The sequence below is a fragment of the Anneissia japonica genome, unplaced genomic scaffold, assembly GCF_011630105.1.
Source record: "Anneissia japonica isolate Jap-2015-1 unplaced genomic scaffold, ASM1163010v1 scaffold288111_len316891_cov189, whole genome shotgun sequence".
Lineage (NCBI taxonomy): Eukaryota > Metazoa > Echinodermata > Crinoidea > Comatulida > Comatulidae > Anneissia > Anneissia japonica.
The window spans coordinates 274296-284975 of NW_022727056.1; the positions used below are offsets into that span (position 1 = coordinate 274296).

General features: G+C 38.3%; 1 protein-coding gene across 1 annotated transcript; it reads right to left on the reverse strand.

Moving 5' to 3' along the window:
- Positions 1 to 1958: 1958 nt before the first annotated feature.
- LOC117113390 (uncharacterized protein K02A2.6-like) lies at positions 1959 to 3632 on the reverse strand. Its single transcript, XM_033256708.1, has 2 exons — positions 2485 to 3632; positions 1959 to 2250 (listed from the first exon to the last, which is right to left on the reverse strand). The coding sequence occupies exons 1-2, from the start codon at positions 3630 to 3632 to the stop codon at positions 1959 to 1961; spliced, it is 1440 nt and encodes a 479-aa protein (XP_033112599.1).
- Between the last annotated feature and the right edge of the window lie 7048 nt (positions 3633 to 10680).

The window sequence follows — 10680 nt, forward strand, 5'->3', positions numbered from 1 at the left end:
CCCCCATTACCTAAAGTATAATAGGCAAACACCCCCGTATCACTGAATCAGCAATGGTCAGTAATCAGTAGTGAGTAGTCAGTAATCAGTAGTCAGTGATCAGTAATCAGTAGTCAGTAGTTAGATTCAACACAGAAGAAAAGTACAGGGCCGAGCTGACTCCACTCTAAAAGGGTTCTCTAACATCTGAAACCAGGAGTTTAGCTGATTGTAACCAACGTACAGTTTGTGTGAATAAAAGTTTGCAGTGAACTAAAAGGAACTGTGTCATACTACTCATTCAAAGTCACCAACAACTAACCGATATTCAACAATAAGTAAAGAGAAGTTAAGCATTTGCCTCAAATGAATGTTCAATAATGTTCAGTATAAATACATTCTTAATATTAGTTCCAACAAAATATTTAACAAACAATTTCATTTAGTTTCGTTATAGTATAGATGATTCTAACAGAGATTATCAACTGACTGCTAGATGGAAATATTTCCATCTAGCAGTCAGCTGATAAAAATGTTCCGAGTAAGTACTATGTTTCTTACTAGCTTTTACAAAAAAGAATATGTCAATCATATTAAAAAATACAGCAAGCACAACACAATGAACTTCCTAAATTTAGTTTTGTTATCATTCAAAACATCATTAAAAAATCATTTACTTTACTGTTTTCATTGTCAGTTGTCAAAAAAAAGTTAACACAACATTGCAGTATACATATTTATGGTTGTCAAAAAATGTTTTTTTTTTATACCAAACTGCAAAAATATTATAATGTTTTATGACATAAAATTGTCACATAGGTAAATTATTAATTGCCAGACAGATTCTTGTATATCCTACATAATTTTTCAAAACTTTTAAAGTACCTAATTTATTGGTGTACTAAAAATATTAATTTGCCTATCAAATAATGTTATCTGTCCCCCTCCCACCTCCCTGAACCTACCAGAGATTTATTCTGGTACCCTCATTGAGGCAGGGGTGGGGAAACCACCCCCTCTACTTTAATTTCTCCTTGTTCAGTGTCATTAGCAGCTAAACTTTTAGCAGAAACATGTAAAATTTGTTCACAATCATTAATGCTCTACAACAATGCATTCCACAACATCAGAAAATAAATCAGTTAAATTTGATTATAAATTTCTACAAAACAGTGCCATTATCTGTCATAATTGCTACTTCGACCCCTGTCAGTAATCTTCATGATGTCACAGGAGACATAGCAAAGGAAGATCCTGATTTCCACACTTATTATGACATCAACACATCTTCTGATGATGTAACTAATGGCTTCCTGGCTGCTATGACAGATTAACAGTTAAATCAAGATGAATATACTGATAATGGAGACCAAAGGTAAAGTCACAAACTCTTTGGTGTATATAAACAATACTGTACATTTATTGTCAAAACCAATGTACAAGAGTATAGAGGCTTTATTAGCTAAAAGTGTGCTATATACGTACACAGCCTAGCTCAGTCGGCTTGCTATAGTCACTGTGTGTGCGCTGAACCGTGGAGATCTCTAGGTCCCTGGTTCAATTCCCATCGCTGCCTCTCCTTGTGTTTCAGCTAGAGGGCTGAAATACAAGTTACAATAGCGCACCGTCTTTCAGATGAGACGTTTAAGCCGTTAGTCCCGTGTGCATTATGGTCCATGTGCACGTTAAAGAACGCAGTACACTCTTCGGAAAAGAGTAGGGGATTGTCTCCCGGTGTACTGCCCAATCACCACCAGAAGGACCCCACTGGAAATAAGTCTTCTTCTAGACTTTCGTGGGCTATCCTTGGTGTTTACACTGAATAAATCCAATCCAATCCAACTAATCCACCAAGAACTGGTGTCATATCGAACTAATGAATATTCATATACACAGTATATAGAGTGAACACAGCAGTCATACATATTGTTCTCTACCTCCCCCAGCCTTTATGCAACAAAGGCTATATACAGTTCAGGTTAAACGGTATCAATGCCATAGCAGATAGGCGGACGACGAATACGAGATAAACGTTGCGGACCATTATCACCTGAGCGCGGCGTAGTGTCAGTGCTAGTAGGTGGAGATGTGACAGACTGGGGTGTTCCATGGCTAACAGGTGGCGGAGGGGTGGTTGGTGTAGACAGATTAGGTAAGGTCACTAGCGGAGATCCTGGCGAAACCGTAGATCTGGAATCATTTTGATCATCTAGCGGCGGTGTATCAAGTGTAGACCAAACTGGGATAGGAGCATCCCCTAGTTTCGGTCCCCTGTCTCACAGGGAGGAAGCGGAGGTCATCAGTGATCATACGTCAGCACTATGGTTGGTATACCGGGATGTACTTTCTGAGGAAGCGTCTGTTACGTAGTAGTGTTATCCTACCAGAACCATCGACCCTCACCATGTATTGATCAAACTGACGCACCTCAATCACCGTGCCTGTCTTGTCCCACTTAGTGGGATGTTGGCCTGTTTGGTTTTGAATTCGAACGGAATCACCTACAGCCAAGGCCGGCAGCCGACGTGTATGCTGGAACCATACTCAGCAGACCTCATGTGGCGGTTTCGTAGTGCAATCTCACGATCTGCCATAGTGCTCCTCCACGTTGGGTGTGGTAAGTATTTACTGTGTAGAATTGGTATCATATCTTTAATCAGACAGCCAAAGACACACATGGCAGGGGAAGTTTTGGTTGCCGAGTCAGGTGTATTCCTGTACTGAAGGATCGCTCGTTGAAAAGCATTGTTGTCCAGTTGACCATGAGGACCGGTGTTGTTGGTGATCAGGCATTTAGCAGTCTTGACCCCCACCTCTGCTTTACAATTGGAGTGTGGAAAAGCAACTGACGACAAGCGGTGATGGACACCCCATTGTTTCAAGAAGTCTTGAGTGCTTCCTGAAGTGAATTCTGGGCCTCCGTCCGAAGAAAGTTCATCGCAAACACCAAAGGTCATAAAAACTTGACGTAGTGAAGTAATGAAACCATGGGCACCATCTGACGTTCTTTCGATAATCGGCCAATTGGAGTATTTATCAACGATAACCAGATAGCTATTACCCTTGTGGTGAAAAAAATCAGCACATATGCATTTGAACGGGTAGGTAGGATACATGGGTGGATAAGGTGGAGCTGCTGGTTGAGACGGTGTCATTCTGTTGCAATGGCTGCATCTTTCTCTATAAGCCTGTATATCTCTGGTAATGCCTGGCCAAAATAGTGATGATTCAGCGCGTGCAACCATTGAAGATACCCCTTGGTGTGCAGCATGGAGTGCCTTTAGGACCTCTTGACATAATCGAGGAGGTATAACGATGCGGTCTTTATATATGACAACGCCATAAATTGATCTCAAATCATCCCGGATGGGGAAGTATTCACGCAGTTGATTGGGAAGGTCATGACGTGACTGAGGCATTCCTAACTTAATGATGGTAAGTAAGTTGGCCATGGTGTCGTCACTATTAGTCTCAAGCTTAACTTTATCCCAGGTGATGCACTGGAAGCTATCCAGGGCCATAGCACAGAAAGCAAGTAGCTGTTGATCGACGCTCACACATGCGACATCAGCATCGTCTGCACATAGACAGAGGATTGGTGATGGAGAATCAGTGGAGTTAGTAGTAGTGTCTGCATCGTCAATAAGTTTCATTGGAACATGTTCTCTACAACTCGGATGACGAGAAATCGTGTCCACCGCTCAGTGACGTGCTCCAGGGATGTGCACCATTCAAAATGAATACCGAAGTGTCTTCTCTTTTAGGTTGTGTAATCTACCATTCGGGATGTCTTCCAATGATCTGTCTCCAAATATCTCTAATAGTGGCTCATGGTCAACAGCAACAGCGAGATCATGACAGCCTAGTACAAAATAACGGGCTTTCTCAAGATCATAAGCAACAGCCAGGGCCTCACCTTCAATGGGAGCATAACGTGACTCAGCTGAACTGGTGAACCGACTGCCAACAAGTGTGACTTTCCAGCCCGTATTACAGCAGAATGGGATGACGGATGAACATGTGCAATGTTTTTGAAGAAGTCAGAAACCAACACCAGTCTTAGACCAGTCCGTAGCTGGACATGTAGGTCGCATTTTGTCAAAAAATTTGAACACCCTCCTTGATTTCACTGACTATGATCGCTTTAGATTCCTCAATTAATTCTTGCAAACGATCATCCCATCAAAATGGCGTTCCAGGTTTTAGGAGTTGGCGGAATGGTAACATGCGATCAGCCACTGAAAATGCGTAGGCGACCTGGTTTACTAGACCAAACCATGACCGCATGTCAGAGATGTTCTGTGGGGTAGGAAAGTCGGTGATAGCATTCAAGTACTTCTGACATGGACGAAAAGCGTTAGGTGAGATTTCGAAACCGGCAAATTCAACCGTGCCTTGCCCGAAGACAAACTTGGTTGGGTTAAGCGTTATACCATTTTTGCTGCAGGTATCCAGCCATTTTGCTGTCTGGAAGAAGCTCTGCTCCAGGATGTCTGCCCACAAAAGCGCATCATCAACACACTTAGTTTTGTTTGGAAAATCTGATATGATTTCATCATACCTGCGTGTATACCCATCGCCTGATGCGATGTAGCCTTGTGGTGTAGTACAGTAGCGGTATCTTCCCCATGGGGTAATAAACGCTGTAAAGTGTCTATCTTCCTCTCGAAGGGGAATACTATGGTAACAGTTCCATGCATCAAACACAGTTTTCTTTTTGTGAGCAGGCACCAGACGAGCTTGATGGAACGGTGACTGTGTATGATGAGTTTCTCGTGTGGCATGTGCATTCAATGACTGCAAGTCTACTGTGCGTCTGGGCTTGCCATTTTTGTTTGCACACATAACCATGCGGTGACACCAAGTGACCGGTTCACCAACAGGAACAGGTTCAATAAGCCCAAGTCTAACATTTTTGTTGAGGCCAGCTTTGACCGCTTCCTGCCAATGAAGAGGAACAGGAACAGGTGTATGATAAGCCACAGGCTTTGCGTCCGGATCAATCATCAATTTCATGGGTGTCACCTTCATAAGAGGGTTGATAAGAGTGGTTGATGTTCACAAACATTGAATGTGCTGGATCCGTAATATTCCAGGAGAAAGTTTTCAAGGCGCTTCCGATTTTCCTCGGTGGCTTCACAAGGCAATTGCCTTGGTAAGGGTGGCGGTGCTCGCCTGACAAGGCCCTTGCATACTCGTGTGTCAAGCTCATGGACCGACAGATGTTCCTTCACAGTCTCTATTGGCTTTGGTGTTTCGCCTATTGTTGGAAAGGATTTGGAGATTATGCCAAGCGCCATACATGCCTCTCGACGAGAATAACTTATCTGAGCTGTCGGTTAAGTAAGTTATTTGCCTGTTAGTTAATATATCACCTGATGTATCTACGCCACTATATCAGAGAACTGCAGCACCAAGTATTTTAATTCCGACGTTATTGGCAGCTTTCATTTGCATAGACACCGGTATAAGGTCTTTTTGTTTCATTCCTAGCCGGCGAAGTATTCCGACACCTGCCAAACAACTTTGACACCTAGTATCAGCCATAACTGAGACCCTGACCTTTGGAGTGGCTTGCAAAAGGCGATATCCAAGTGCTTCATAATCTTCCGGGATAGCCTGTAGTGTTAGTTCAGTGAATGGGTGTGGTCCTGCAGGTATTCAAATCCAAGTGTCACTTAATTTGTGGTATAGATGATGGTCGAGTGTAATTATTATTGAGAAGGAGATCACTCCGGCATCCCTCGATTGGACAGCTTACAGCAGGCATTGTAGTACTCTTTGGTGTATATAAACAATACTGTACATTTATTGTCAAAACCAATGTACAAGAGTGTAGGCTTTATAAGCTGAAAGTGTGCTATATTAGTACGCAACTAATTCATCAAAAACTGGTGTCATATCGAACTAATGGATATTCATATACACAGTATATAGAGTGAACACAGCAGTCATACGTATTATTCTCTAAAAGGAAAGATATTCAACAAGAAAAATACTCCTGTGAAGAAATAGTTGGTTCCATGGAAAATATTACTTTTTTTTGCTTTTGTTCTTTTAAATTTTTTAAAATCCAAATTTATATAGCGCCTTTTACAATCCACAGATTTTACAAGCGATTAACAAAGCACTGGCGTCATTATTTCCCTGGTCACTGGATAATGAGTTGGCACATTGTACAACTTTCTCTGATCCCTGGGTTACCCCTGGTCATTGCTGGTTGAACACGCACAACCCATACATTCAATGCCATACCATCCTACCAGGTACCCATTTATACTCTTGGGTGGAGAGAGGCAAACGTAAGTAAAGTGCCTTGCCCAAGGACACAAGCAATGCGATGCGTTGGCCTCGAACTCCCGATATCACAATCAGAAGTCCAACACCCTACACACTGCGCCACAAGCTCCTACAACTGATTCTGATTATCCTGATAATGAGTGACATAATGAAATATTTGTACAACAATAATTGAGAGGTATAGAGTTTCAGGGGTGGATCCAGAAGTTTAGAAATGAGAGGGCACCAATTTCTTATACTGTAGGCCTAGGTGTACTATAGTTATACAGATAAATAAATATCAAATAATGTCGATTTGTGTTCAGTCTACTACAATTGTAAAATTTATTATTGTAGGCCATTTCGACCATTTGACTGCAGTTAAAAAACGCTTGCCCTCCCTAAATCTCTGCAGTTGGGATTTATATTTATATATTATATTCTATATGGATTTGAGGAGTAATGTAGTTTCCCTTTGTGAATCAATCATTTTTCTTATCTTACCTTATTTTAATCATATAAAAACTCAATTACTATATATACAGTATGTTTATCAAGACTGAAGTTTTTCATTCAACATGAATGATTTTTGCCACATAGTGAAAAAATAACTATTAATTGTAGCAATGAGCAAACAATCTTATCTCCCTTTTTTCCCTATATTAATGGTAGGTTTGTACAAACCTACCAAGTAATTAATTAAAGAGAAGTAAAGTTATGCCAGAAATAAATGTTCGTACCAATTACTTTTTTTAATGTTCTTATTATTGCTTATAGCATATAAAGCCCAGAAGAATAGAAATTGGCAAGCACTGCCCAGGCACCTGTTAAATGTACTGTACTGTTCTTATCATTTAAAACATAACATTTATGCTAATGGTTTCAGTGAATGTTTGTTTCTATGAAAGAGTAAATTTAAGTAAAGTTTATTCCCCTTAAAGTACATATTATGCTTTAAAGAAAGGCAATCTGTCTGTGCTACTGTAGAAATAAAATTATCAAACTTTTATTATAGAGGGTGCTACAGTAGTACTATTTTTATCTTATTAACCCAGCAAACACAAATGTTATTATAATGTTCTTAAACATTGTGGTTAGGCATGTCGGCAATGTTAATTAGTAGTGAGATTATGTTATAAATGCATGGTTCTACAAAAAAATGTTTGTATACCAAACCGCAAACAATATTATAATGTTGTAATGGAAATTGTTAGCTGGGAAAATAATTAATTGCCTGACAAATTTCTGAACACTGAATACAGTACATTGTAATCAGAGGTACTTTTGTGATTTCATTTGCTGGATTTAGAGGAAGACTTTGCTGGTTTTATTATTGAAAAATGGCTGTGCATATAATTACCCTACTTGCGCGAATAAGCGCCCGGGCGCTTAAAATATTTTTTTGCACTTTTTGAGGGGCGCTTATTCAAATGGGGTGCTTATTTAAATGGGGCACTTATTAAAACAGAGTGGAAATTGAGGGGGCACTTATGGAAATAGATGAAAATCGAGGGGTTCTTATGGGAAATTATTAAATTCAAGATGCACTTTTTGAATGAAAAAAGATTATATAAGGACATTTATGAATAGTGGTTAGGCGGAAAAGATAATTGTCCAGAGAACAAGACAAGAATGTGTGAAATTTACATAACAGCATAATAGCAGATGCAATTAGGGGTGGTGGGTAGTGGTTAGCATGTTGGTCATCAGCCGATTGAGATTATCAGGATGGCAGGAACATTGTATTTTTTCTTGAAAACTTAGATGAGAATGTGCTAAAGGTCGGAAAAAGAAAAAGAAGAGTAGGACTAGGCATAGACAAATATGTAAAAAGAGTAAGGTTGGAAATATACTGTCTGTCCAGGGATCAGAGCTCTCATCTGTCTCTTGATAGTTTTACTATTTACAATACTGTACATGTCTCACGCTTCACCCTTCAAATTCATAGATAGTGGGCATATGGTTCAGGAATGGCACACCAGCCACAAAAATTAATTGATATACCAAAGAGCTATAAAACCTCCTTGGATTTTCCTACAATAAATATGAGAATACTGGTCAACCTACAGAAATTTTTGGGGGGAATATTTTTAGGGGAAAAAACAAAAAAATCCTGGTATTACAGAATTCTAACCCACTAAAGTGCACAACATATGCTCTTAAAGCAAATCTCTACCATAAAGGAATAATTGGCATAATTTGAATTATAGAGGGTGCTATTACAATATTTTTCACTTTCAGTTTCATTTAATTATAAATTGGTTACTTTACAATCACAGAGAGGGCACTATTCAAACTGAAAATGAGTTGAATATTTGTGCACCCCATAAGATATGTAGGAATTGATTACTGGTAGCAGACTTAAAACTAATTTATTGATTTTTTTTATTTGAACATTTGTATTATAGATGTCCTCCATGTGCTTGAGTTTCCTGACAATGACCAAGCATTTTGTTTAACATTCTGTTTGTAAAATTTTTACAATTTTTTGAATAAAGAATGAAAAAAAGTACTGTCATGTTTTATTGAGACCTTCAGTTTAAAAACAGAATCTACCGAAAACTATTAGCACTAGGTCAATGCACAATTTAACCTTTGAGGGCCACCATGCATCTCAGCAGACATAATTCATGGGATCATTGTGCCAACCAATCTATAATGCTAAAATCTATCTACTGCATACTACTAAAATAACATTTTGTGTTTTTTCTGTCCACAAAATATCTCTGAAAGTATATCAAGTACAATTATGATTTTCACACGTTGTAGCAACCACCAACGGGACGAACATTCGCCACATATAATAGGACTCGATTTTGATATCCTACTGCACATGTATTTTTTTGGCAAAATTAACATATTTTCTTGCTGATTACTTCAAAATCTCATAACTGTCGCTACGTCATTGTGCCACGCACCCAATCTAATATGAATGTTACAAGTTCCACATGCACATTTTCATAGCCCTATGCAGAGACAATACCACAACACCGCATTCGAACACGTCGGAGCTCACACGTTATTACTATATATATAGAAACTGCTCTGACAATAAGAAAGTACTAATAAATATTCATGATTTATTGCCAAATCAGGAAGGTGATATTTTGAATCTATAGCACCACCAATCTCCACTGCTTCAAATGTCCAGGTAAAAAAATTTCGCTTCTTGGAGGTATACTGGAATTAATTCTAGTAGTAGACTATATATGTGGGAATTTGATTGCAATATTTTCAAATTCAAGTGCTTTCCAAATGTCTCTGCAGTTCTTACTGCTGTGTCTGTTGATTGCATTAATTAAATAACAATATATCATTATATAATGAATAACTATTATGAGTTTTGATAATAAAAACAGAATAAATGAAACTATAACAGTTATGAAAACAAAACCTAAAAACTGTCCATCAAATCAGTAATAAAAAAATAACTAGAAATGAAAAGGCATTATGACATCTGAAACACTACTCATGTCACATTAAATAAATTGATATGATATATATATATTATATATGGATGGATGGATATGATTGGCTAATCAAATATTAACCAATCACAGTGCCTTATTAAGTGCTATAAGGCTCCACATCAACATTTAACATCTAAATACAAGTGTTGTCATTTTCAAGCTTTGAAAACATGAATCATTGTTAATTTTTTTTACTATCCAGGGATTTGATAACTTTGGACTCTTCTACTCCATAATAACACTGGTCATGGATGTATTTCACTAGACTAGAATTACAGGCTTTTAAACCATTTCTCTGTTATTCCTGGATTTATTATTGGCTCTAACTACTGCTCAGTTACCAAATTTACACTGGACCAGATCACTGTAATTTGAATACAATGTTGACATCATTGTCAGTTGTTAACTTTGGAATACTCTTCATCATGATATGTTGTTGCCATCCTTCTTCACCACAAAGAGTTGTCTTGAGCATACCAGAAAAAACATATTTTGTCGGTCAAAAGCTTAATATTACTTGTGAGTTAAATTCATTTCCATATGAAATTGATAAGAAATATATAAAATTCACACGAAATAGAACAGATATATCAACAATAAACATATACGATGAGACTACTATTCAAACCCACAGAAAATACCGCATAGACATGCTAAGTCTCTCAGAGTCTGACACAGGAACATACAAGTGTAAATATGATAATACACATTTAAAGCAATTTGCATCATCTGACCAAGAAGAAATTAAAGTTTGGCCAATTCCTCAAAATCCTAAATGTCAAGCATCTCATCCATATTACTTTGAAGGAGATAAAGTGATCTTAGAATGTGAAGTGGCAACTAAATATCCATCTCTTGAATTGAAATGGAACTCCTCTTCTGAAAATTCTCACAACATAACATTCATTGCAAAAGAACATATGGATGGCTCAGTTCATGTTTGTTTCATGAC

What these genes read in the sequence shown, in the direction of transcription:
- LOC117113390 (XM_033256708.1), bottom strand. Translation starts at nt 3,632, where the DNA reads ATGAAACTTATTGACGATGCAGACACTACTACTAACTCCACTGATTCT. An exon ending in GTCGGCTGCCGGCCTTGGCT is followed by an intron (nt 2,251 to 2,484) that starts GTAGGTGATTCC and finishes CCTGTGAGACAG; the next exon opens with GGGACCGAAACTAGGGGATG.